The sequence below is a fragment of the Anarhichas minor genome, unplaced genomic scaffold, assembly GCF_050575085.1.
Source record: "Anarhichas minor isolate MPS153535 unplaced genomic scaffold, ASM5057508v1 ptg000016l, whole genome shotgun sequence".
NCBI lineage: Eukaryota > Metazoa > Chordata > Actinopteri > Perciformes > Anarhichadidae > Anarhichas > Anarhichas minor.
The window spans coordinates 4,792,706-4,819,317 of NW_027466462.1; the positions used below are offsets into that span (position 1 = coordinate 4,792,706).

General features: G+C 38.4%; 3 protein-coding genes and 2 long non-coding RNA genes across 16 annotated transcripts in view; 4 read left to right on the top strand and 1 right to left on the bottom strand.

The window, feature by feature from the left end:
* The window catches only part of LOC142950945 (uncharacterized), a 53,703-nt gene that overhangs the window by 10,050 nt on the left and 17,041 nt on the right, over positions 1-26,612 (top strand). Inside the window, exons 1-14 of one of the 5 annotated variants that reach the window (XM_076092647.1) lie at positions 289-408; positions 520-620; positions 1,155-1,260; positions 1,456-1,568; positions 1,659-1,729; positions 1,812-1,937; positions 2,034-2,129; positions 2,265-2,387; positions 2,472-2,600; positions 2,713-2,747; positions 2,867-2,898; positions 3,445-3,498; positions 3,850-3,906; positions 4,166-4,219. In XM_076092647.1, the coding sequence (XP_075948762.1) occupies positions 605-620; positions 1,155-1,260; positions 1,456-1,568; positions 1,659-1,729; positions 1,812-1,937; positions 2,034-2,129; positions 2,265-2,387; positions 2,472-2,600; positions 2,713-2,747; positions 2,867-2,898; positions 3,445-3,498; positions 3,850-3,906; positions 4,166-4,219 (1,012 nt within the window). In that variant the 5' untranslated portion in view covers positions 289-408; positions 520-604. Of the gene's footprint in view, positions 1-288; positions 428-519; positions 621-1,154; positions 1,261-1,455; positions 1,569-1,658; positions 1,730-1,811; positions 1,938-2,033; positions 2,130-2,264; positions 2,388-2,471; positions 2,601-2,712; positions 2,748-2,866; positions 2,899-3,444; positions 3,499-3,849; positions 3,907-4,165; positions 4,220-4,339; positions 4,393-5,957; positions 6,079-6,322; positions 7,055-26,612 lie in introns of those variants that run through there. The other 4 variants (XM_076092646.1, XM_076092645.1, XR_012954536.1 and 1 more) reach the window with 4 other exon arrangements.
* LOC142950947 (E3 ubiquitin-protein ligase RNF19B-like) lies at positions 7,059-10,057 on the bottom strand. Its single transcript, XM_076092656.1, has 4 exons — positions 9,830-10,057; positions 8,562-8,766; positions 7,961-8,131; positions 7,059-7,860 (listed from the first exon to the last, which is right to left on the bottom strand). Exons 2-4 carry the CDS (start codon positions 8,754-8,756, stop codon positions 7,405-7,407), a joined length of 822 nt encoding a protein of 273 aa, XP_075948771.1. The 5' UTR covers positions 8,757-8,766; positions 9,830-10,057; the 3' UTR covers positions 7,059-7,404.
* LOC142950946 (ubiquitin carboxyl-terminal hydrolase 47) lies at positions 9,990-15,464 on the top strand. Of its 8 annotated transcripts, none has more exons than XR_012954538.1 (12): positions 10,088-10,246; positions 11,168-11,298; positions 11,396-11,492; positions 11,753-11,868; positions 11,994-12,064; positions 12,434-12,559; positions 12,660-12,755; positions 13,007-13,135; positions 13,224-13,352; positions 13,456-13,531; positions 13,649-14,512; positions 15,246-15,464. XR_012954538.1 is itself a non-coding variant. In XM_076092654.1 (12 exons), the coding sequence occupies exons 2-12, from the start codon at positions 11,241-11,243 to the stop codon at positions 15,278-15,280; spliced, it is 1,269 nt and encodes a 422-aa protein (XP_075948769.1). In that variant the 5' UTR covers positions 10,088-10,246; positions 11,168-11,240; the 3' UTR covers positions 15,281-15,464. The 8 variants fall into 8 exon arrangements, 7 of the variants coding, with proteins under 7 accessions (XP_075948765.1, XP_075948766.1, XP_075948769.1 ...); XM_076092654.1 differs by having other exon boundaries at positions 13,649-13,984; XM_076092650.1 differs by having other exon boundaries at positions 9,990-10,149; positions 13,649-15,464.
* LOC142950950 (uncharacterized) lies at positions 16,661-18,544 on the top strand. The gene is made up of 2 exons (XR_012954539.1): positions 16,661-16,800; positions 18,174-18,544. It is a non-coding gene; the product is annotated as an uncharacterized LOC142950950 (long non-coding RNA).
* On the top strand, positions 21,244-26,027 carry LOC142950951 (uncharacterized). The gene is made up of 3 exons (XR_012954540.1): positions 21,244-21,473; positions 22,983-23,219; positions 24,819-26,027. It is a non-coding gene; the product is annotated as an uncharacterized LOC142950951 (long non-coding RNA).

Sequence of the window (26,612 nt, forward strand, 5' to 3'; positions counted from 1 at the left end):
CACACGTGGTGTGCCTTTAAGGATTCCTTAATAAAGAAACATCTCTATGGATAACCATAGATGATCCACAGATAGTAAAGGTGCATCAGACAGAGCATATGCTGCGTTCACGTCCTCCCGTAAAGCAGAGAGAGAAGACAGAGGACAAGCTTTTTCGTAGCTTTCGATTTATTTTACATTAATTTCCACAAAGAGCCTTTTGTGCAATATTGTTTCATTTCCTTGTCAGTCATGTGAACCGTCTCCTTAAATACAAATGTATTTCCGACACACCCTGAATGCAGCATTTCATAGGTTTGTGACTAACGAAAGAGAAAGTATACACCGAGGGTTACTGGAGACAGAGACACTGCGCGTTCGTGTCAACGAACAGGAAAGTTGACCTACTATCGGGAATGTCTTGAAATTGTGAGTTTTAAAACGGAAGGTGAGCTCAAAGTGTTTCTGCATTTGTGTGTTTGTTTCCAAAACAGGTGCGACTGATTTATTGTCTACAAGTAATTGTCAACTCCTCTGCAGTCAACAGTGAAGCAGCGGACTGAGACTGTCGTTTAAAAGGAATCAAAATGAGTTCTTGACCAATGGTCTACAGTCTATCTACAAAATGCTGCCCTCTCCAGGTAAGATGTACTGTACTTTTTATGTCTTTTTGTGTCTTTTTATATATATATATATATATATATATATATATATATATTATTAGTACTAATACTATTAGAGTTTCTTAAAAATAGTTTTGTTCTTTCAGATTTAGATTTTGCACAGTAAGGGGCCAATTGTTCCATCTTGATAGTAACTAAGTTTATTTATAGTTTATTTTGTATTATTTTTTGAACATCAGACATTACATCTGCTGCATAAAGAACAATATATACGGAGCAATGAAGTGTTATAATATTCTCTGAGATGTTGCTGGTCAGGTGAATACCTCATGATCCTTCTTTACCTACATGAAGATGTGACCGACTGTCACGACTATATATGGAAAGAATCAGTGTGTCTATTATAAATCACATTGATGAGCTCAATAACAATAATATACTGTATGTCATCAAATATGAACATTTTGTTTTCAAATGATCAGCTATAATTAAATTATGTATTATAAATGAATAGTGATGACCTAATGACACTGTGTTTTTCTTTCCTTTAAGTGACTCTGACACAGAGACGTCATTATGGTCTGTATAATCAGGGCGCCACATGTTACCTCAACAGTGTCCTGCAGGTTCTCTCCATGACAACAGAGATCCACGACAGGTTAGAAACAGCTGCTTTCATCTGTCGACAATAGAAGTTCAAGGAGACACATTTAAATGTGAACTAAACACAGTGTAAACTAATAACTAATAATTGGGAGAATGTGGGTGTTTCAAAGTTGCAAAACTCCATCAGTGAGCATATTAACACAGATGGCAGACAGTCACTATTCACTGAGAAACTCTCTTCAATAAGGTTGGATCCAACAACCAAACAAATGGATCTTCATCTTACAAATATCTTTGAAGGCCTGAAGGAAGCAACATGTGGAACAGAAACGATCACAACAGCATTTGGGATCCAAAATGGTAAGATGAACTGAAATACAACTTGATTATCAGTTATAAATTAAAGATGTTTTGATGAAATTATACATTAAAATTATTTGTTTTTTTCAGTTTATGAACAACGGGATGCAGCTGAATGCCTGGAGATGATTTTACGTAAGATCAGCCCACAGGCCTCTAAGGTGAGCACTGATGAAATCTCTACAGGTATTTACAGGTGAACTAATTAGAAAGCTGTGATATACGTGATACTTCTATTTGTAGGCTTTCCAAGGAGCGCTGAGACGCACAAGAAAATGCTCCAGAGGCCACAAAATCATTGAAGAGACAAATGAGTTCTGGACTCTTCCACTGTCACTGAAGGACACCCATGACTCATCCTACAGCGTGGTGAGCAGCCAAAGTTCAGAGTTCTACTAATAACTTTAAGTGATGTGAGCTCGTTCATCTCATTTGGAATTCATTGCAACATTTGTGTTTTTACAGGAAAGGAGCTTTGAAAGGATTTTCAAGTCTAAATCATTCAATGGAGGAAACCTGGTGTACTGCAACGACTGTGAAGAGACAACAGAGGCAGAAAGTGTGAGTTTGACCTCAAAATTAAAACACAAACTGTAAGTGGACCAAATTTAATACAAGAATCAAATGAAAATGTTATGTTTGTTTACATTACTGAGATCTAAAATGATGTTTAATAATATTTCCTGTATCATTTAGGAGTGTGAGATGGTATCTCCTCAGATTTTGACTCTTCTCCTGAAGAGATTTGACGACTACAACACCGGGACATATTTCAAATCAGACTGCTGTGTGGAAGTGCCACGTGAATTACAGAGAAATGTAAGGAGAAGTAACTTTTAATGGTGGTCCTTTTTAATTGATTTTAAATGATTTCTATGAACCTGACTGTGTTCTTCATTGCAGAACAAGACGTATGAACTGTATGCGATGGTGAATCACTTTGGCAGTCTAAGAGGTGGACATTACACGGCCACCGTCCTGTCCAACGAGGACAAAACCTGGTACGAGTTTAATGACACTCACGTCTACAAGGTGAGGATTCATTTAATTAATCTATTCCATTAGGACACATTCAAAACATACCAACAGAAAGATCAGACATTAAATGTAAATTTGTTGAAATTGTTTTTGTTGAATGGTGCAGGTTAAAGAACCATTTGCAGAAACCAACTCTTACAAGTACGTTTGATAAAATACATTTTATTTAATTTCATCAATGATAATGTGAGTGTTGACTGTATGTTGTCCTCTTTCTGTTGTTTTATGCAAACAATAACTTTAACATTATTGTTCACCAGCTCCAGGACTGTTTATCTGCTCACGTACAGAGGTAGGATTAAAGAATCATTCAGGCTATGATCCTATTATGAAATGGCTTCACTTGACAGCCTATTCAGAAGGTCTGACCCACAATGCATTGCAAACAAACAGGATGAAATCAGTAAACTGGATGATCTGAAACGAGTGAATGTAGAACACAAATAAATGGGAGAAATGGATGCTGATAATGATCAGATGAGGGGAAAAGAACAGAATAAAAAGATGAGGTACAGACGAGCATCAAAGCATCAGACAGGAGGAGAAAAGAGTAATGCAGAGAAAAACATATTCTCTCATAGAACGCAGATATATGGGATATATTTTAAATGTGAGCAGAAATCTTGATTTAAAGTCCAGGGGTTTGTAAGTTAATACATGTATCATTGAGGTGAATAGGTGCCACATGCACATTTAACGAGGTCAAATCATATTGATGTTAGTAATTGTATTGAAATTAATAGTACATTTCTATACTTGCTAATAACCAAACCTTCTTATTTCATTCAACCAAATGTTTCCAAGTCTTTGACAGTAAATCATTTTTGTTTGTAATCAGATGCTGCACAGAGACTTCAGAGCCGCTTACATCCTGGGAATGGGTCCCCTTTACGTAAGTAATGCTCACTTCTCTGAAATGTGACATGTGAGGTGAAAATGTACATCACTTAAATATTAACTTATTTTCATCACCCCTGTCTGAGTCCGTCGTGGGATACAAACCATGACTGTGTATCACTTTTATTCCACTTCAAAGCTACAGTGTCCCAGATACCTGTTGAAACTCATTCAGGAGATTTTAAATAGAAACTTACCACAAATAAAAGCTGAAGATGGCACTACACTATACATTCAGCTATAACTTTCAATATTTTTGGTTCAAATTTGTTTTTGCTCAATAAGAGACGATGTCTTTTGACCTGATGTTGTACATTCACAGTAAATCATTTTTGTTTGCAATCAGATGCTGGACAAAGGACGGGATGGTGCTATTTGAGTTCTTTGATTTCATTCTTTTGGAGTAAGTGATGCTCTTCTCTGAAATGTCTATGTGTTAAATGTGAAATATCCTGTGAAAACCTTTTTGAAAAAATATCTTTGGCTAAAATTTGATTTTGCACAATAAGAGACCATGTATTTTGACCTAATATTATACAATTACCATAAAACAATTCTATACGTTTCTTTATAATTTTTCAAATTTTACGTTCGCCTTTCTTATTTCATTCAACCAAATGTTTCCAAATCTTTGACAGTAAATCAGTGTTGTTTGTAATCAGATGCTGCACGAAAGTGGAGAATTTGGAGACTCCTTTGGAAATGGCTCCCTGATTGTAAGTCATGCTCACTTCTCTGAATTGTGACATGTGAGGTGAAAACGTATATCACTTTAATATTTACAAATTGTTGCTGAATGAATTACTCAATAAATTACTTTTCCTTTAAACCCACAGCTTCTAAGAAGCCCCGTGTGACAGATGATGCAGCTGAACAACCAATGAAAAAGGTAATGCTGACAAACTGATGGAGGATGAGATGAAACACACAAGAGAAGTAGTAGAAAGGTGGAACACAGTGATGTTGGTGTTTAAGGTGTAGATGATAATAAACTGAAAGAACAATGAATTCATCCCTCAGAGTTTAGGAGAAGACATGCACAATATAAAAAGTTAAACATTGAGTTTAGAATATGAGCCTGAGCTTATTGAATCATTTAGACATGATAGAAGTCAGAGAAACAAGTCATGACATAAAGGTAAAAAGAAATCACAAATTGTGGAACACTGAGTGAAATAATAAATAGTGGACATAAGGAGGCACAACAAACTCTGTCTTTATATGAAGACAGTACTCAGTCCAGCATCACACAGAAAAATTTGAAGAATTTTATGAAATAAAGAAAAAGATGCTCCTTTTAAAAGCTTGGATTAAAATTAAATAACAAATTTAGAACTCTAGGCTAAGTAAATTATTATTATTATTATTATGTTTTTAAAATGTTTTATTCTTTCAGATTTTGTTTTTGTTTAATAAAAGACCAATTGTTCAATCTTGACAATATTTTGTTGGACCTCAGACATTGTATCTCAGCCACAAGTTGGAAGAATTGAATGTAATGAAACAAGGTGATGCTCCTTTAAATCTTAGAGGAAAAATAAAATAATATAACAAATAAATACCTTTTACATTAACATGGCTGAATTCAGGTGTCTTTCAGACTTTTCCCCCGAAAGTTTTATTCATTCAGATTTTGGTTTTGGGGACCAATTGTTCAATTGTGACATTACTACATTTTGTTGGACATAAGCCACAAATTTCCACATTTAAATAGAAAATCATTAACATTTTTATTGTCGTTTTTTGTTGAATGGCACAGGTTAAAGAACAGCCATTTGTAAAAACCTCAAGTTTACAATTATGTTTGATAAAATGTATTTTATTACATTTTAATTGATAATAATCTGAGATACATTATTTATCCAGCAGTGTTGTCTGTCACCTTTTTGTTGTTCTATGGAAATAATAAATCCCCAGTTCAAGGACTGTATTTGCTCATGTATAGAGGTAAGATCATAAAAAAATACATGATTGTAATATTAACACATCATTGTTAAATATATAACTTTTTTCTTCACTTCAAAGCCAATTCAGAAGGTTAGACAGTGTGTGTTTGTGGCAGTAGCTACAAAAATAACCACTTTCATTGGCTCCATGTGATTTTATTTAATTAGATATATGATGTAAACACGATGAGCCATATACAGTACACAAAGAATACTTGGGTATATATTCTAAGGCTACATTGGGAGCATGTGTTGATATCTAGACTTGTTTCAGGATGTAAATCATGAAAATTAAAACATTTGGTGGAGGGAATCACTGTGTGTTTATGGCAGTAGCTACAAAAGTGGCCGCTTTACTGGCTTCATGTGATTTATTTTTTATAATTTGATACATTGTGTGCTTTAAATGATACATACAGTATACAAAAACACTAAGGTGTCATTTTCAAGGCTACATTACGTTGACATGGATACTGATCATCACTGAATATATTACCTTTCTTCAAAGCCACAGAGCTTCAGAGGTGCAATGAGATCGATTCAGCAGATCTGACAGGAGAGGTGGAAGAAGAAGAGATGACGACATTGTTATCGAACTGAAAGGTGATGAGGTGGAACTCAAAAGAAAAGTAAGAAAAATAGACACTGATAATGAAGACACATTTGACAAGTTTAAGAAGTGAGGATAAGCGCATAGTAACTCCCAATGTTGGAGAGTTCAGCCTTCAACTGACTTATTTCATCCAAACACACATGTCACATTTGATTGATGCTCAAACCTCCACAGAACTAGATATAACTTGTTTTTGTGACTTTCAGTTACTGCTATGTGTTATTCTGAAGAAATGAATTCCTGGTTTACTTTTCCACCAGGTGAGAATTCCACTCGAACCGGCCAGAGAGCACACTGGACCAGATGAACAATCTGTCATCTTTTGGTTTGTTTAATATTGTCATTCATGCTTATGTTTGTAAGAACAACCTTAATGAAACTGAACTTGATTTGAGAAGTCTTTTATACTCTTATTGTTGTCTATATGGGTTCAGAGATGAAAACTAATCTTATCAACAACCTGATATCAGCGTTATCAAGAATAGAATTGTTTTATCGACTGTTTTTTAATTGTCTTCCATTTATTAAACCAGATGAAAATGATGTGATTGACCAAAAATATAAAAAGATGTATACAGAGATGATATTCTACTATTCAATTTAAAATTCATAAACAAAATGAACTGCAATATATTAGATGTAAATTATACATCCAAAAACTGGGAGCACAAAATCACAGAGATGTATACATTTTTAATCAAGTGTACATGCATATTGTAGTTGTGAGGTTGTGGTAAATGTTTATATATTGTCATAGTGATCAGAGAATGTTTTATTTTGTTTGATCCTGATGTTAAACCTTTAAACACACTGATGTACATCACATCTGTTTGAATGAATTTGAAATATAAAGTTAACATTTTTAAAATTTAAAAAATGTCTTATTTTGATTATAGCTCTTGGAATAGAGCGATACTGGAATTTCAAAGTTTGTTGTGTCATAATAGTAAGAACTTTGTAAATGTAAAACAATAAAATAAAAATGAAGACAGCGCATGAATTTGAATGATTTTATTGAGTAATGATCAGGTTTCTAAATACATTCTGAAATCTAAGTGAAGTCTTTTCAAGAAATTTAACTTTGTATGTACAGTATATAATTTGTTAGTAACATTTTCAGTAGCTTAATGGTGATTGGCGTTCACAGGACAATAAAACAGACTTTCTTTTCATGTTAAAGTTAAAGTCCATCCAGAAGGAGGCAGAGTTCTTCCACAAGAACTTTTGGAGTTAGAGTATTTGTCACATTTTGTGTATATCAACTAATATTTACGGAGTAATGTAATATTAATACATTTAAACTAAAATCTATTACATTGTTCATTGTGCATCTGTTTCTTTGTCATTTCCTCTTCCACACCGGGATAGAGGTCTGCCTAGGAGCCACACCACTAGGACAGATTTGGTATGGTGAACTGGTCTTAATACATTCTCGCTTTAGTTTCAGGCAGACGAAACAAAACTCAACGTGGCAGCGAGGGCAGTTGATATTTTTGCAGTTCTGCTGGCTGTGCTCCACCTTCATGCCGCATGTAGGACAGACTCGGACAGAGGGGCAGCTGGTGACCCCCTTCACCGCGGGCAGACCGATGGTCTTGCACGTCTGCAGGAGCTGCAGGTCCCTGTTGATGCAGCCGTCGTTGTCGCAGCGGTCGGATCGAGGGCCTGGACCTTTCCACTTCCCCTGACACTGCCAGCAGAAGTTAGAGGCCTTCTTCCGATCGGCTGTGCACACGGTGCACCGGACGCACAGGTTGGAGAGGTCCTTCCTCTCCACACTCGTTTTACACTGCGGGCACTGATTATTGAACAGGAAGATTTGAAGATCAGTGCACTTCATCATTTTAAATATCCAAATCAAAAAATAGTCAACATTCAAAACAACCTGGCTCACTTACTGTCTGAATTTCACAGTATTCTGCAGCAGCCAGGCGAGCCATCGTATCTTCAAAGTGCTGCATTTCCTCAGAGGACAAATCGGCCAGCCTGCGCACCTCTTGGTACGACCACAGTTCATTGCACAGTTTGTAATCCTCCACCAGTGCAGGGCATTTGAATTTGTAAATACCCTTAAAGCAACAAAGAGAAGAAGAAGAGGCGGTTCAGGATGTCAGAAAACAGGAAGCATGTTCACCTCTGAAGTTATTTCCATGTGCTGGACAGAGACAGGCATATACAAACAATACAAATTAAGGAATATCAGCAACACTGCAGGGCTCCGAATGTATTTTACTTAAATACACGATGAACCAAAACAATTTATCGCTTGTTCTTTCATTTAAACGCTGTTGTCTTACTGATGTACTACAATTTTATCAGTAAACATTCTCTGTGCAGTTTCTTTGAGGATAATACTCAGACATTACATGCTACTGTCATCACAGTCTGACTAACACAAGCAAGATGCTACCAACTGTCTTTATATACCTACTGCCTCCTTCCCAGTTTGATCACATTGCTTTAATTTAAATGTATAAAAAAAGAAAAGACATGAGATACCTCGTCCAGCTGGCTGCGACACCAATTTGTTAGAGATTCAGGAGTGACCGCGTGGCCGCAGGACATCTCTGCCCTGAGACAGTCGTCGTCATCGTCACACATTGGATCCAAGTCGTCCTTCCTGTTGACAAACCTCAGGGTGGTGTCATGTGGGTTGTACTTCTTCTCCACCTGTTCCTGTCCCCGAATGCTCATTTTGATTCTCCTATAACGTGGGAAAAAAGGTCAGGCACTATGGTTACTAACTAACACTATATCTCAATGTACAGACATAATATCATAACTTCATTATGATCTGAGACACGGGTTGATATATGAGAACAATGGGACATTATGAGCCTTAATAGCCTAATGTCAAAATATTACTATGGCTCACATACTATTACAATAGAACTCTTATCATTGTTCTTTGTTGATTTGGGACATCATGCTCACATTTTGAGCTTTTAGGGATGTAAACAGGAAGTACGACTAACTGTGGGCTACAACTTGAGTAATTTGTAGCCTCTATTTGTTTACATTTTGGCATATTGGCACCATTAAAAGTATGCCGAATTAGGTATTAGTCGTGCATGTTTGCAATGCACCCACGAGTGTATAAATAGCCAGCACTGGATTACTTTTATACTGAAAACAAACGTATAAACGCGATCATTCTTAGGGAGGTTCTGGAGTCATAAGGGACATTATGTTTATGATTTATGAGCGTTAATAATGTACATCGGAGATAAAGACATCCCCGAGAAGAGCAAATCACACTGACTCTAAAAATATGTGTGTGTCATGTGTGTTCAGATTTTAATAAGTTAGTAGTTTAGTTTAATAACCTCTGATTTGAAAAACATTCTGTTGACAATAAGTTGTATCCGTGTCACTGAGCTGGTATGAATTAATTTGACTCACTGCTGGGCCCTCAGGGGATTTCCAGCTGGTTTATGTTTTACTTGATGAATGTATTTAGAGCACAGTAGGGACAACAGCTTCTTAAAGGAACATTTAAGTTCATACTTTGAATGCTGAAAGGCTCAAAACATGTTCATTATGCACAAAAAATAAAGGATCATTACCCGTCAATACAGTTTAAACCACCGAATATGTAAATTACAAAGCCAATGCGTGTATTTCCCCTTCAGAAAGCTGCTGATCACTGCACAAACACATAGTTCATTTTAATTTAGGAGCACAAATGACACATTGTGAATAAAACGTTCAGAAGTTAAACTGGCACACGTTAACAGGAGATGTTTAGGAGAGAAGTTATGTCTTACCTTGGAGGAACAGTTCGTCTCTATCTAACTTTTTGTTTTCAGGACTTATATATATATTGCTCAACCGGAAGCAACACAGCCACGCCTGAAACGACAGCCTGCAGGAGGATGTAGATGAAATGCAAACCCAGTGATTTGGGTAAAGTCGGACAGTCTGTTGTGTCTGATCGTAGGTGTGAGTTGTTTGTAAAGTATGTGTTTTCTTCCCCCTTGTCTGTCGGTCTGTCGCAGTACCCCCCCCCCCCCCCCCTCCCCTTCAACCTCTCGTTGATATCGAAAGTGAAAGAAGGTCGCAGCTGAATAACCAGATGGGCTGCTCGGTATGTACCTTCGTGTTGCACTACATACCTAAACAAAGAGTCACCGTGTGTTATTGGACCGTGAGAGTCATAGTGTGCACGTGGCTACCGCTTTAAGGTGGGTTCATTTTTGTCTTCGCTTACTTATTTAAACCCTCTTTTGTAGTCGCTGGTTGTGCTAACGGAGGATCGAGAGGCTGCGTGGCTTTCCATGACACCCAAACGCACCAGCTGCATTCACTGGTTACTTCTCGTGTTTAATGTACTGGGGTTTTACTCATTGCTGTGTTTGTTTTTGCTGAAAATTCCCTTTTTATGTTTAAGTTTCACCATGTAGTTGCCATGCAAATGTAGAACCTGATTCCTTATTGTGATGTTCGTGTCTGGTGGCTTCCATATGAGCTTTTTACTGAAGTGGAAGTATAAATACCACAGAATAGAAATGCCACATGTAGTAAAAGTCCTGCATTTCCTATTGTGCGTGAGTAGAAACTAAACTTTATTTATTTATTGAAGTATTGGCAGCAAAATAAAAAAGTACTTGTTCTGTAGCAGAATGGCCTCTTTCAGAGTGTTGTATTGTTGTATTATTCTCACTGATGCATGAATGTGTAAGCAGCTTTATAGTCTTATATCTAGTTGATGAGGAGCTAATGAAAAATTAAACTACTGCATGTTTATTTTCTAATAATCATCACAGCGTCATATTTTAGAGACTGATATGTGTTGTAGCCCTGTTTAAAATAAAAACCTGAAAAGTAACAGTACTTACATCCGCTGTATACATTAGTAGTAGATTATTAGTAGTACATTTCAAAACAATTTCCTCTGCCATCATTATTAGCTAGTAAGACTGTATCAAAATACATGCAAAACCCTCAGAAACTAGCCCTGTCACACTGTCCTCTGGCTGTTTTCACTGGTCAGTGTTCTGTTGTTGTTAATGACCACATTGCTGTTTAGTAAGTGTGAGTGTAAAATAAGGCCTCTTGTGCCTGCTTGCTGTCTCTTAACGTCTGCTGTATCTCATGTGCTTCAGCAGGCTGAATCCGTACATCAGGAAAAGAAACCGGCAATCTTAAAAATGTCAACGCTCTCATTCAAAAGACATTATGAATCATGACCTCGTTGAAATGTTAAGAGAGAAACTAGACAAATTCACCATCTCAGGTAAGAGACATTACATTAAGAACAATGAGTCTTATACGCTTCTGAGTTGCATGATCATGTAGCAGTTGTGTGTCTTGTGTCTCTGTTGTGTCTTTAGATTACCATGGCCTGAACAGTCCAGGTCTCACATGCTATTTGAACAGCGTTCTCCAGGTGCTGTTCATGACCGAAGACTTCCGGGAGGCTGTGAAACGGTTGGTAACCTCAGCTTCTTTTGGGCTGTTTTTACATTTTTAAACAGTTCAGATCAAATGAAGTCCCTCAATCAACTTCAGTCAAAGCCAGGCTATCCGTTTCCCCCTGTTTCCAGTCTTTATGCTAAGCTAAGCTAACCTGCTGATGGGTCCAGCTTCATATTTACGGTAGCGTATGTTAGACAAATACGTAAAGAAGAACTTTAGGATAACCTTCACTCCTTCCAATAAAGTAACGTATTATTCTCTCTGTGCCACAGATGCTGCAGTGAAGATTCAACAACCATTGACCCACAGCTGAGAAGACTATTTGCTGATTTACAGAAAAGGACGGCGAAAACAAAATACCTCACAAAAACACTGGGGATCACAAACGGTGAGTACGTTTGGATTTGAGACGTCACACTGCTGCTGCAGCTGCTTGTGTGTGAATATCCTGCAGACTCAGAGGAGCTGAATGTAAGCTCACAACGACCCGTTTGTCCTCTCTCCTACTTTAAGTATACGAGCAACGCGATGCAGCCGAGTATTTTGAGAAGATTTTGAGTTTGACCAGTCCAGCGGCAGCCAAGGTATGGATATCATCTTAATATCTAATGATATATTTTATATAATATTGTAATGTTTGTCATTAGATTATCACTACTAGTATTTTCATGGTCAAGCCATTAATTGTTTGGTTTGTGAATTGTAAGAAAATTGTGAGAAACATTTGTCCATATGTTCAGTACTTGAGTAAATATACTTAGTTACATTCCATCACGAACAAAGAATTAGAGATGTGAGAGATTAGAGATGTGGATTATGCTACAGGAGTGGTTTAAGTGTTCAAGTCTACAGGAGGAGATTATAGGATACAAAACAAGTAGACTTTGAGTGGAATATAACTACCAGGCTACTCAGCACCCATTGAACCTGTGGTGTCCCCTTTTTGTGTCTAGATATTCAAGGGGGAGCTGAATCACAGGACCACATGCCTTAAGTGCAAAGAGAGGAACGATTCCAGGGGCTTTTTTTGGATTCTGCCGCTTGCGGTGGAAGATTTGCGTCGTCAAACCTACAGCGTGGTACTACGAGTTCCTTTTAACGACGAATAAGAGTTATGTATTTTTCAGACATGCACAAGAAAAGATGCATGCAGGATGAATACATATACAATGTTTGCAGGAAAATGGGTTGAAGGCATTCTTCAAGGGAGAAAAGGTCTGCGGGGACAACAAAGTGTACTGCAGCCGCTGTGATAAAAAGCGAGATGCAGACTTTGTGAGTATTCATTTAGTTCGTTTTCCCTTTTCTAGTTTGCATGAAAACTTTTACATAATTTCTCATAAGCCTACTTTGATAACAATGTATACACAAGGCTTATGTAGATCCCAATAAGTATATGACCTTTTAACGCAATACGTATCGATGCATCTCACTCCAGCAGGTTAAACCTAATTCCTGACTCCTGATTTCGATCGACTGAAGTCTTAAGTATGTTGGTTAACTCTGCGTTTCATTTTGTGGTCCAGGAATGTGAGATGACACAGAGTCCAGAGATTTTGACCCTCCTGCTGAAGAGATTCAGCTTTGACTACAAGTGCAGGTGTTACGTGAAGCTTCACTGCAACGTGGATGTCCCCAAAACCTTACACATAGAGGTGCTATTCATATTTATTTCCGCAGCAAATTGTTGTTGATTTAACATTTCCGAAATGTGTTGACGTTGTTTTATTTCCGTCTCCTCAGAGTTGTAAATACGACCTCTACGCTTTAGTTAACCACTTCGGTAATCTAACAGGAGGTCATTACACTGCACAAATCAAGTCTTTCGAAACTCACATGTGGTATCACTTCAATGACGACATTGTTAACGGGGTAAGGAGGCTCATTTTTCTACATGCAGTCCACTTTCACAAATCCTCACACAGTTCAACCATGCAAAGTTTAACATTTACGGTGATTATTTTCAATTCTACAGGTCATACCACCGCTGTTTGGGGCTGGAAATAACTCTTTGGGGTCTCGTACAGCTTACCTCCTCATGTACAGGAAGGGTAAGTTAGTTAGCATGAGCATGAAGCCAGTTAGCATCTTAAGGGGAAGAAGATGAAACTGCATGAAAGGTGCTATATAAATACATTATTATTAACCTCCCATTTTTACCTTTAAAGTTAGCAGACATACTGAAAAACCTGATGAAGGCAACCAGCAGTCTCTCTGCACACGTGCAGATGTTGATGCTGAAGGGAGACGTGACGAGACGGAGAGAGGAGAGGCCGTCGTACCGGATCTACTGAAGGATGAAAGCTGCAACGGAGGGGGAAACTTGAAGCGCTCGAATGTCGACGAATTAAAGAAGAGCCATGACGATACGGTTTGGAAGAAACAAGCAAACTTTTCTCGGGAACCGAACGAACAGCGAGACCCGGGAGCAGCATGCGTGAGGCCGCACAAAGAGATGTTACTTCAAACATGCACTGGAGCAGATGGAGAGGGCTACAGGCCACGTGGGCAAACACAAGAGTCACATTTTGCAAAGCTACAAAAAGATGGTAATGATAGTAGCCTGACAAGAAATAGAGTCAAACCTGCAGAAGATGAAGTTTTTAAAAACAAAAGGGAGGCAGTAACAGAGGTAAAAGGAAATAGAGCTAAACAGAAAAGAGAGGCGTGTGTCAGTGTGAATGTGTGTGATTCTGATCTAAAGTCACCTTCATACCCGACAAGAGACTTGCAGCAGCTATTTAGCATGCAGGAACCTGTTGGGCTCAGCTTTTCACCGAACAATTTTCACCTAAAATCAATCAGTCCAAAGAGAGACGAGGAGAAAATGCAGCATGTTGTGACGGCGGACGGCAGCTGCAGACCGGCGACCACACAGACGGTGACAAGGGGAGAAATAGCTGCAAGTGGCAGAGCGAGAAGAAAGGCTGCAGAGAGCAAGGACACATTTAAGAAAAAGCCATGGAGGTGAAGAATGAATACGGATAAGTGATACGTGAATTGTCACTTGGAATAGCTTATTTGTGACTGTGGTCAGTGATGTTTTGTTTTGATTTCAGATGGATAAATGTCACCATTTCATTGTTTTAGGAAGCGACATGCACTTGCAGTTTTTGGATAAACATGGATTTATGTCAGTAAAACAATGAAGTAATTCAGTGGCTGCTGAGTACTTCACTGTGTATTTTACTGTAAAGGCACAGACTAATATATGACTTCTTCAGGCTAGGACAGGGATTGCACTGAGTTAACCACAAATGTACTTATGTGGTCAGAGGGAAATCAATTATGCAATTCCTGGAAAGTGAGTTTCTTTTTTATTTTTATTTATCACCAGTGGAGCTCTGGTAGGAAGTAAATAAAGGGAAGAAACAGAAATAAATAATAATGCATGTGCATATCGATAATGCACATTTATCTATAAGAAATATGTAAGTTAACCCTGTTGGTGTTGTTCACTTATACATTATTTACTAGTTCGTTAATATAGATTTATTCAGGTGATCCCCATGATGAGGATGAAAAACACAGGTGGCAGCAGCTGAAGATGAAATACAAAGTACACCAGATGAGACATTTTAATTATAAACCATGGATTGTAGTCTTATAGTTCAGTTCAGTGGGCTTATGATTATGATTTTTTGCACTTGTAAGGGCGTTTATAACTGAGTGTCCCGACCGAAACCTCTGCAAATGATTGTGCTTTTCCACTAAACCTACTTTGTGTGTTTTCTGAGTGTTGTTGTGTTTTGTTTTGCACCTCAGGGCTCCAGCTCCTTCTGTGTAGAACTATCCTTTAAAACCAAGGATCAGAAGAGAAGACTCCACCTGCTGTCTGAATGTGGAATCTTACACACCTCAGTCATTATTTATGTAGGTCAAAGTATCATCCTAATTCTAACATTTAAACAAATATTTAAAAAGAAATGTATGTTTTTGTTGTTTGTTAGACACTATTCCTGTCTTAAAAACGTGTCATCATTGTTCAGTGTTATTTTGAGATTAATAATATTGTAAAATACTGTAAATTGGATCCTTCATAAACATATAAAACATATACAAAAACAAAGTTTTATAATTTTACACATTTATTTTGGACGTTTACATGGACATCCATTCTAAATCAGTGAGTATTCTGATAAATGTGCAGATGACTTTGAACCCATATTTTCTTTAATTTAACGTTTTTTTTATTTTTTTTATTTTAGGTCAGTGAAGAGTTAACCAATATGAATGGTGAAAAATGTATTATTTTAGCATATTTCAAATGTAACATACTGGCTACTGAGTTGCATATTTCAAAGATCACAGTTAAAAATAGTTCTAGTATTCTAGCATTTTACTGTAAATTCACACTTCGATGTGACTTGTATTTAAAGTTCCCTTTACATGAAAACAATCAAAGACATTTAAAAACATGTAAAAAGGAGTGAGTAATAATAATCAGTGCTGTGTGTGATATTTGTAAGATAGAACATGTTTCCTGGTTAAGGCTGGTGTATATCTCTTTAATGTTAAAAGTGAAAGTGAAAGTATTCTTTAGCTCCGTGGCTTCCATGTTTTATTCTGCTGGAAGTTAAGATCATGGGAGAAGCTCAGACGAAAACCACAGAAATGGTTGTGAAGCTCCTCATTAAAGACCCAGGTGGGGAGATCACAGAGATCGAGCTGCGTGACTCAGAGTTAAAGAGCTACACGGTGCTGCAGCTGAAGACGAAGATACGGGAGAAATTAACCACACGAGGTAGGACAGAATCACTTTGGAAAACACGCGACCTGCTGCACGTTCACCATTGAAATAGTCACTTAGGTCTACAGGCTGATGTTTAAATCATTCAGTTAATAATATGAAGTTGAGTTTTTTTATTTAACTCAAATTCCTTGCGAGTTGTTTTGCCATAAAGTGATGTGAATGTAGGGACATAAGACTGCAGCAGGTCACTGAAGGGCGGATGAAGTTACTTCCTGAGAATAATGACATCTTTGTTGACTCATTTTGGAGAAATGTTGTCAGTGCCTGGCTTTGACTCTCTCGCTCTCTGTGTGTGTGTGTGTGTGTGTGTGTGTGTGTGTGATGATGTAGATGGTTCCCAGGAACTGTTCTTCAAATGGTGCGTGCTGAAAGATGCTGCTAAGCTGTCTGACTGTGGAATCCAGCACGAGTCAACCATTCACTTAGGGACTCAGCCCGTCACAAAAATGCTCTTCATTAGAGATAAACATGGGAAAACCAATACATTCTATCTGGATGAAGATGAGTTCAAGAGCTGCCTGGTGGAGCATCTGAAGCGCAGGATAAAGGATACATTGGGAATCCCAGGTTGGTTAGAATCACTTTGGTTTAGCATCTAAACACGTTCATGATTGAAACTATACACTGAGGTCTACAGGTTAGACTAAAGGCTATAATGCATTAATCATACTGTTAACGTTGAAGACAAAATTCATAGTATGACTTTTTTGAAATAGTATACTATGACATGTAAACAAAAGCTAAACCTGCTCTCTCTGCAGTCTCACATCCACCACCGCTATGTTTACACAAGCTCAACACGCACGATCGTCCGAAAGCTTTTTCTATTACAAACTCACACGTAGCAGAATACACGCGCATTAACACAAGTAGACCAATGACATGAATACCCCTAAACTGACAACATTCATTATACAACGTGAACAATGGCAAATGAATTATACTTCGTGCACGGACCCATTACAGGGGACGATATACAGATACAAATACTTTATTCACACTGGACAGAAACTAAATAAACCCACCAAAACCATGAGTACGCTAGCCTTTTCACTGTTCACATAATCAGCAACTCTTGTTTTGTTTTAAATAAATCCATAATTCTGAGAGGAAGATGAGAAAACGTGCGCTCTTTTCCCCTGCTGTATCTCTGCTGACAGCTGCCCCGCTGCAGCAGCTCGCTGGCGGCTCTCAAACCATTAAATTAGCTCATTACAATGACAACAATCACCACTAGATCTCCCTGCTGGTCCAGGTTGACTCCTCCAGTTGATCTTCATGATCCTGAAGGTCTCCAGCACGAGTGAGGAGGAAAAACTTAATGCAGAGAATCGTACACAACACTTACTCTCTGGGGTGTCGTCAGCGACAGCATCCAGAAACTGACATTCATGACTCTGCTCCTCCAACTACACTTACTCACACACACATAAACACACACACACACACACACACACACACACACAGACACGAAGCGTCTGTGTTTAGTCTGTTGATCTTAGTTTGTTCTTGTAGTTTCAAGTGAGATATTAATGAGTTGATAAAGTGTCTTTGCTGTTGTAAACAATACTGTTGCTGCTTTAGAAACAATATTTAGTGATAAAATATAAATAGCTAAAAATAACTTATGTTGCTTCCAATCTGCAACTCACCTCTAGATATCACTAAATATTACACACTGTTCCTTTAAACCCAAATTCTGTGCGAGTCAGCGAGTTGTTTTCTCATTCAACTGTTGCCAATATAGAGTCATGTGGTCTGACTGCAGCAGGTCCAAGAAGGAAGAATTAAAATAACGTTTGAAGGATTTTAGGCTAAATGACATCTGTGTTGATTTATTTTGGAGAAATGTTGTCAGTGCCCGGCTTTGACTCCCTCTGTGTGTGTGTGTGTGTGTGTGTGTGTGTGTGTGTGTGTGTGTGTGTGTGTGTTTGTTGTAGAATACAAACAGCGACTGATCTTTGCAGGCAAACAGCTAGAAGACGGCCGTACCCTGTTTGAATATGGAATCCCGGACCAGTCAACCCTTCACTTGGTTAAGAGGTTACGGGGGGGAGGGTTTTGTCCTGGGGAGGGAGCTGGTGGAATGGGTGACAAAAGGGGCAAAAACCGAAGTAAGGAAACTGTGCTTGATTTTTAAACCTACTCTGGATACTTCTGTTCTGGGACACATATATATAACACACCAGAGCTGCACTTCAGAGACACAGCTATACATGGACAACATTGAACAATGTTCAGCTACAACATGTACAATATCTATTTGATGTTTCATGTTATGTTGCATGTTTGGATAAACATTACTATTTTACTGTTGTTTAACTTAAACATATTCACATATGTTAACCTGTTTGTGTCAGACATCAAATAGACGTTCTGCATTATGTAAATAGAATCTTTATTACGTGATACAGTATTATTTGATGTGTAAATCTACAGTAAATAACTGGCTACAGAAGAGTTACTTTTACACTGGATGCTGTAATTCTACAGCAACTCACTGCTGTCACCGTCCTGAAACAAAGGTCTCACTTGGCAAAGTAACACCTCTGGGTTTGGATGGTGTGCAGGCTCTTCACACTACTAACAGTTTAAACAATAATTGGCTCCACTTCAAGCTACATGAAAATGAGTGCTTTTATTTTTTGCTGATAATATGTATATCTTTAATTTCAAGAATGACAGTGAAAGTATTTTTGAACTATTTCAGTCATCCAGCTTCCCTAAACAGTATTGAGTTTGTAAACCAGCTCAATAACATGACAAGTTACTGCCATCTAATGGTCCTGATGTCAATAGCTGACCACATTTCATCAAAAGATGTGTTGAGACTTGTGTGTGAAAACATTGCTCGTCTGACATTACTTACTTCAGTATTCACATTGTTATTCTCATGACTAACTTGACCAACTTTCAACTATGCTACATGTCTATTTGTAAAATATCGATTTGACATTTAGCATTGTATGTTGCACGTGTGGATAAATGTTACTAATTTTGCTGTTCAACTCTGTCCAACGTACAGGAAATGTATTCACATACATACGCATGGTTTGTGTTTGACATCATGTAGACTTACTGCATTCATGTAAAGAGAAACTAAAGATAAAGCACTTTTCCAGTCTTAAAACGTGTCATCAGTCATCATTGTTTAACGTTATTTGGGGATTGACCTATAGAGGGGGCTACACATCCTCTGCAGAATTGACTCTATATCAGTGTTTGTTCTGCATGAAAGGTCAAACAGGTGAATTACAGAAATAACTGACATCAATTGACAAATAAACGTATATTATCACAGGTATGCGCCTGTGAAAAAATGCTTTCTACGGCTACAAAAACTTGCAAATGATGAACAGACAACACCATCTTGAAAATGTCAATCCCACAGTTCCCTGTGTAATCATCTCACCTGCATTGATTTAAAAAAACATTCTGAATACAGTATTATATCATTAATAATCACAGTTAAAGCCTGTTACATGATAACAGTGTTAGAACTTGAAGATATGTTTTACCGGATCAGTGAGTGTCGACATCTTTGTCTATTAATGAACACAGCGTGACACACAACACCCCCCTCTGCTTCTCAAACATGGAAGTCAGGAAGTAGAAACAGCTTCGGGCTCCACAGCAGACCGTTTACCTTGAGTGGACACAGGTGAGTAATCCAGGTAAGATACCAGACATTGTAAATGTGTCAGCTGCAGTGCAGGGAGGAAAAGCAGCAGCTTCTAGAGTGGGACTGAAGCACTGACACAGCACCTCACTGCTTCAGTCCCACATGTCTGCATGCAGCAGCACAATGTTAGATGTGCACTCTGCAGTGGTTAAAGTCAGTGTGTGTTTTATTTTCCTGTAATGACTACAGTGTCTTTCTTCATGTAATATTCTGTTCTCTTATTTGTTGGACTTGCAGCGGTTCAACAGGCCTTTTTCACAGCAGACATTTTGACTTGTCCAAAGTATGAAAAGCACAGGTGTCACTAATGACACTAACGATGGCTCTGTTCTGTTCAAGTGTCCCCGTGAGAGAGAGCCAGCATGCACAATACAGGATCCTGAAATCAGAGCAGCTAAATGGAATTCAGCCATCGTTCATTTAGACATTCACACCTGTGATTTTCCTAATGTGACGAGTGAAAATGTCCTCTGTGAAAAAGGCCTTTTGGAGCTGATTCCTGTCACCTCCTCAGCCTCACCACCAAGCTCCTCAGGACTCGGGACTCTTTGTTTTCATCCAGAGAGCTGGACCTCTGATGGATAAGACCCATATCATCCAGCGTCGTACTTAAATACAGTACTCGAGTTAATTTACATTCTACCACTGATTACTCTGCTAAATAAATGTGTGAAATGTTGTTGTCCTATTTATTTTGAATTTAATGTTTGTTTGTTTTTTTAGGTCCATTAAGGGTTAATGGATATGAATGATAAAAAAGATACATTTATTATTTTACAATATTTCAAGTGTAAATTTCTGGCTACTAAGTTGCATTCATAGCATATTTCAATGGTTGCATTGCTTGTATAGTTTATACTGTAATTCTAAAACATACTGCTGTATCACAGTAATCTGATGGGAATTTGACTGTAAAAATCACAATTCAACATATATAGTAGTTCTACACCAAAATACTATATCTGTAGGAAATATGTGTTTAGAACTGTGCTTTACGAAATTATAATAGAAGTGTTTAATGATTCATAATTAAGAAATCATAATTAGAAGTGTTTTGGAATACATATTTAGAAGATTCCTAATTGTAGGAGTGTTTTAGAATTTGTAGTTAGAAATGTTTCTTCGTAGAATTAGTAGCACCTCTTACAGGTGGAAGAATAATATGATAGCACGTACTTGGGGAGTACCAGCTATGCTTGTAAAACGTGTGAAGTTTTTGCCAAAAGTTGCAAATCCTTATCTTTATATATAATGTTTATCATAGAAGTGTTAAGCCATAAAAGACAGTCATTGAATGTATTAAACTGTAAAGAATAGCACAGGGAAAGTCAGAGATTTATAGACAGGCAATTTCAGCGGACGCAGACGGAGCATCACCCGAGCCAGAGGGTTCTAGCTGACTGAGAGAGACAGAGGAGCCAGCTGGAGTTAGCCAATAGGAACTAAAATTGACAAGAGGGGAGGGGATATCAAATTGTGATCAGGAAGTGCTGGCAGAGAATCACTCTCTGCTCTTGTCTCAAGGTGGGAACAGCTGTGCTCCCAGGCTGGGATGTGGGTGAGATGCTTCTCTGCGCAGAGAATATATATATATCTATAGATACTGTAATTAATGTGCCTCACTGTGTAATTGTATTAGATTCAGTAGGATTAAATACTTTTGTTCATAATTGAAACCGGCTGACTTTTTAGTAAGGTGGGTCAAAGGCGGTAATTCCCACAGTTTAAGAGGCTCTCGAACTCTGACTTTGGTTTAGCATCTAAACACGTTCATGATTGAAACTATACACTGAGGTCTACAGGTTAGACTAAAGGCTATAATGCATTAATCATACTGTTAACATTAAAGGGAGAATTCACAACCATTTGATGTTACATCCAATCAGTGCAGATGGTAAATGTAGTCCACTGAAGACAGATTCTCCAGTGCGTGCTGGAGCTACTGACTGAGAAAGCTGATCTCTCCTGCTGCAGACCCACCCTTCATGGCACTTTAGAGCCTACATGTACCAGGATGCATTGTGCGCGAGCAGTGAATCCGCTACGACTGATATATGAACAAATAAACTCACAAAATGTCTATGATTTATTCATGATTTATTTCTTTGAGGGACAGAGCACCTAAATAAACATCAGTATAAAATACAAGATGTAAACATGCCGGCGTTAGCAAAAATGCTAATTTACATTCGTAGTCCACAGGTAACAAAAACAGATGCGTTACGGTCCGTGCACGAAGTATAATTCATTTGCCATTGTTCACGTTGTATAATGAATATTGTCAGTTTAGGAGTATTCATGTCATTGGTCTACTTGTGTTAATGCGCGTGTGTTCTGCTACGTGTGAGTTCGATAGCCGATGCTACGTAAACGCGGTTAACGCGTTGTCTGCGTTATTGTCGCATTGAATAAACACGTGCAATGTAATTCTGCGCACCAAAACATCAGCTTGTGTCATTATCCAACTTTGATAATGAAAATCGAGTAACGGAAGTCGAGAGTCGGAAACAGAGACAGCTCTCCTTCAAAGTAAAAGTTGCGCGTTTTCAAACGTCTTTGCTCCAAGGATCAATTTATGGAGAGCTAAATTCAAGAAAAAAGCCAAAAGCTTTTTCTTTTACAAACGAGCTGAAACCAAAGCTGTCTGTGTTTAGTCTGTTGATCTTAGTTTGTTCTTGTAAACTTCTCTGCTGGCTGAGACAAAGCAGCAGGAGGACAGAGGACAGGAGGAATGACTGATACTGACTGATGTCTGTGTTCTTCATTCTTTATGCACTTCACTCAGGAATAATATTCATTTTAGATTAGTTTCCACTGAGATATTAATGAGTTTATAAAGTGACTTTGCTGTTTTAAACATTACTGTTGCTGTTTTAGAGACAATATTTAGTTATAATTAAAATATAAATAACTGAAAATAACTTATGTTGCTTCCAATCTGCAACTCACCTCTAGATATCACTAAATATTACACACTGTTCCCAAACTCTCTCTCTCTCTCTCCCCCTCTCTCTCTCTCTCTCTCTCTCTCTCTCTCTCTCTGTCTCTCTGTCTCTGTGTGATGTAGATGGTTCCCAGGAACTGATCTTCAAATGGTGCGTGCTGAAAGATGCTGCTAAGCTGTCTGACTGTGGAATCCAGCACGAGTTAACCATTCACTTAGGGACTCAGCCCGTCACAAAAATGCTCTTCATTAAAGATAATCGTGGGCAAACCAATACATTCTGTCTGGATGAAGATGAGTTCAAGAGCTGCCGGGTGGAGCATCTGAAGCGCAGGCTAAAGGATACATTGGGAATCCCAGGTTGGTTAGAATCACTTTGGTTTAGCATCTAAACACGTTCACGGTTGAAACCTGACTCTGAGGTCTGCAGGTTAGACTAGAGGCTAATGCTCAAGTTTGTTTATTTCTCCGAACTAAAGCTTAACTGACACTTATTTATTAATTATTTAATCATTTGATAGGGACAGAGCACATTAATGAACATCAGTATAAAATACAAGATGTAAACATGCCGGAGTTTGCAAAAATGCAAATTTATATCCGTAGTCCCATCATGACAAAAACCGAGACATTACAGGTGATGATATACAAATATAATACTTAATTCACACTGGACAGAAACTAAATAAACCCACCAAAACCATTAGTACGCTAGCCTTTTCACTGTTCACATGATCAGCAACTCTTGTTTTGTTCTAAATAAATCCATAATTCTGAGAGGAAGATGAGAAAACGTGCGCTCTTTTCCCCTGCTGTATCTCTGCTGACAGCTGCCCCTCTGCAGCAGCTCGCTGGCGGCTCTCAAACCATTAAATTAGCTCATTACAATGACAACAATCACCACTAGATCTCCCTGCTGGTCCAGGTTGACTCCTCCAGTTGATCTTCATGATCCTGAAGGTCTCCAGCACGAGTGAGGAGGAAAAACTTAATGCATTGAATCGTACACAACACTTACTCTCTGGGGTGTCGTCAGCGACAGCATCCAGAAACTGACATTCATTACTCTGCTCCTCCAACTACACTTACTCACACACACATAAACACACACACACACACATAGACACACACACACACACACACAGACACGAAGCGTCAGCGAGCAAAGAGGCTGCAGTGGAGACAGAGAAGTGAACCAGGAGAAGTAAAGATCACTCCCTCGTTACTGTGCAATAAAACATTCAGGAGTAAAAAGCCAATATTTTATCAATACATCAACAACCATGAACATGTAAACAAAAGAGAAACCTAATTCAACCGGCTCTCTCTGCAGTCTCACATCCACCACCGCTATGTTTACACAAACGAGCTGAAACCAAAGCTGTCTGTGTTTAGTCTGTTGATCTTAGTTTGTTCTTGTAAACTTCTCTGCTGGCTGAGACAAAGCAGCAGGAGGACAGAGGAGGAATGACTGATACTGACTGATGTCTGTGTTCTTCATTCTTTATGCACTTCACTCAGGAATAATATTCATTTTAGATTAGTTCCCAGTGAGATATTAATGAGTTTATAAAATGATTTTGCTGTTTTAAACATTACTGTTGCTGATTTAGAGACAATATTTAGTAATAATTAAAATATAAATAACTTATGTTCCTTCCAATCTGCAACTCATCACTAGATATCACTAAATATTACACACTGTTCCTTTAAACCTAAATTCCGTGCGAGTCAGCGAGTTTTTTTCTCTTTCAACTGTTGCCAATATAGAGTCATGTGGTCTGACTGCAGCAGGTCCAAGAAGGAAGAATTAAAATAACGTTTGAAGGATTTTAGGCTAAATGACATCTCTGTTGATTTATTTTGGAGAAATGTTGTCAGTGCCCGGCTTTGACTCCGTGTGTGTGCGTGTGTGTGTGTGTGCGCGTGTGTGCGTGTGTGTGTGTGTGTGTGTGGTAGAAGACCAACAGCGACTGATCCTTTCAGGCAAACAGCTGGAAGACGGCCGTACCCTGTTTGAATATGGAATCAGGCACGAGTCAACCATGTACTTGGTACTAAGGATTTGGGGGGGGGGGGACAGGTTCCTGATGAGGGAGCTGGTGGAATGGGTGACAAAGGGGGCAAAAACCGAAGTATGGAAATATTGTCTAATTTGTAAACCTACTCTGGATAAATCTGTTCTCTACTGGGACACATTTCGATAACACACCAGAGCTGTCATTATTTACGTAGGTCAGAGAGTCTAATGTGTTCATATCAGTGTTTCAATATTTATTTAAAAAATCTGTAACTACTTTTCATTTTCATCAGTCTCAGTGTTATTGTTGGATGTATCAATGGATGGGGCTACAGCTCCTCTGAGGATTTGATCCGGAGAAGGCAGATGGTGGAATGGGTGACAAGGGGGGCACGAACAGAAGTATGGAAAGGCTCTTTCTCTTTTAAACCTACTCTGGATTATAATAAGACACCAGAGCTGCACTTTTAACCGTTTGCTCAAGAACCACTGTGCTGTGATTTTGGTGTAAATAGAAACCTAATCTCCTGTAATAGTGTCTGCTGTTTGATGTACAGAGAAAGTAGAAGGGTGTGCCTTGAACAAGCTTTTAATCTGGTTCAAACTGGTGTAATAATGTAATATGTTTCCCCATTATGAGATAATATTGCATTAAAGTAAGCTAAATATATTGCAGAATAATGTAATGAATTCAGCACATAGTATAATCATTTAAAAAGACTCTCCTTAAAGCAAAGGGACCCTTCTAGTTTTACATGACATACATGGAGTCTATAATTTATTGAGAACATGGATTAGTTTCCAGTACAACTCCATGTTAACGACTGAAGTCAGGGATCAGACATCAGCTGGAGAAGTGAAATCAGAGACACCTCCACTTCCTCAACCAGCAGCAGCAGAGTCGTCTCCACAAGGATTAATCCTGAGGACCTCCTACCAGACACCACAAGAAGGCACACAGATGAACTGCTAAATGTTCTCAACGTCACGTCAGCAAAATGTTGTTTATTTTTCTTTTACTGTTGTATTAAATGATGTGTAACCAACTGACATGGCTGCAAACTATTAACCAGTTTACACAAATGATTTGCAATAATCCAGTTTGCTTTGCCTTCCAGTTACTGACAATAAACGCTTTAAATGTGTAATCGCCTCACCTGCATTGATTTCAAAATACATTCACACAGTATTATATCATCAATTAACACAGTTTAAGCCTGTTGCGTGATAACAGTGTTAGAACTTGAAGATATGTTTTAACGGTTCAGTGAGTGTCAACATCTTTGTCTATTAATGAACACAGCGTGACACACAACACCCCCCTCTGCTTCTCAAACATGGAACAGTCAGGAAGTAGAAACAGCTTCGGGCTCCACAGCAGACCGTTTACCTTGAGTGGACACAGGTGAGTAATCCAGGTAAGATACCAGACATTGTAAATGTGTCAGCTGTAGTTTATTTTCTGGCAAATTAAGTAATTTACTTTTGTGATCTTGGGGTCTGAGATGATGTTGTTACCCTATGACCACAGGTGGGACAGGCCCAGATCAAGGGACACGTGCCGACCCCCTCCACCAGAGGGAGTTCTTGAGAAGCTCATGGTCGTGGGTTGATGCAGCTGCAACTTTCCACGGCTTCAGACACCAGCTAGAACTGGTAAACTTTCTCCTTGTCTTCTTGTTCACATTCAGATGACGAGACAGGATGTTACAGTAAAATGCCCGTCAGGTTGC

Bases quoted from the DNA above. Each gene is read 5' to 3' on its own strand.
- LOC142950947 (XM_076092656.1), bottom strand. From the start codon at position 8,756: ATGAGCATTCGGGGACAGGAACAGGTGGAGAAGAAGTACAACCCACAT. The intron at 8,132-8,561 runs GTATCTCATGTC...TGTTGCTTTAAG, and splicing joins GTCGCAGCCAGCTGGACGAG to GGTATTTACAAATTCAAATG. The intron at 7,861-7,960 runs GTAAGTGAGCCA...TTCAATAATCAG, and splicing joins AATACTGTGAAATTCAGACA to TGCCCGCAGTGTAAAACGAG.
- LOC142950946 (XM_076092650.1), top strand. From the start codon at position 11,241: ATGAATCATGACCTCGTTGAAATGTTAAGAGAGAAACTAGACAAATTC. The intron at 12,560-12,659 runs GTACTACGAGTT...CAATGTTTGCAG, and splicing joins GTCGTCAAACCTACAGCGTG to GAAAATGGGTTGAAGGCATT. The intron at 13,353-13,455 runs GTAAGGAGGCTC...TCAATTCTACAG, and splicing joins ATGACGACATTGTTAACGGG to GTCATACCACCGCTGTTTGG.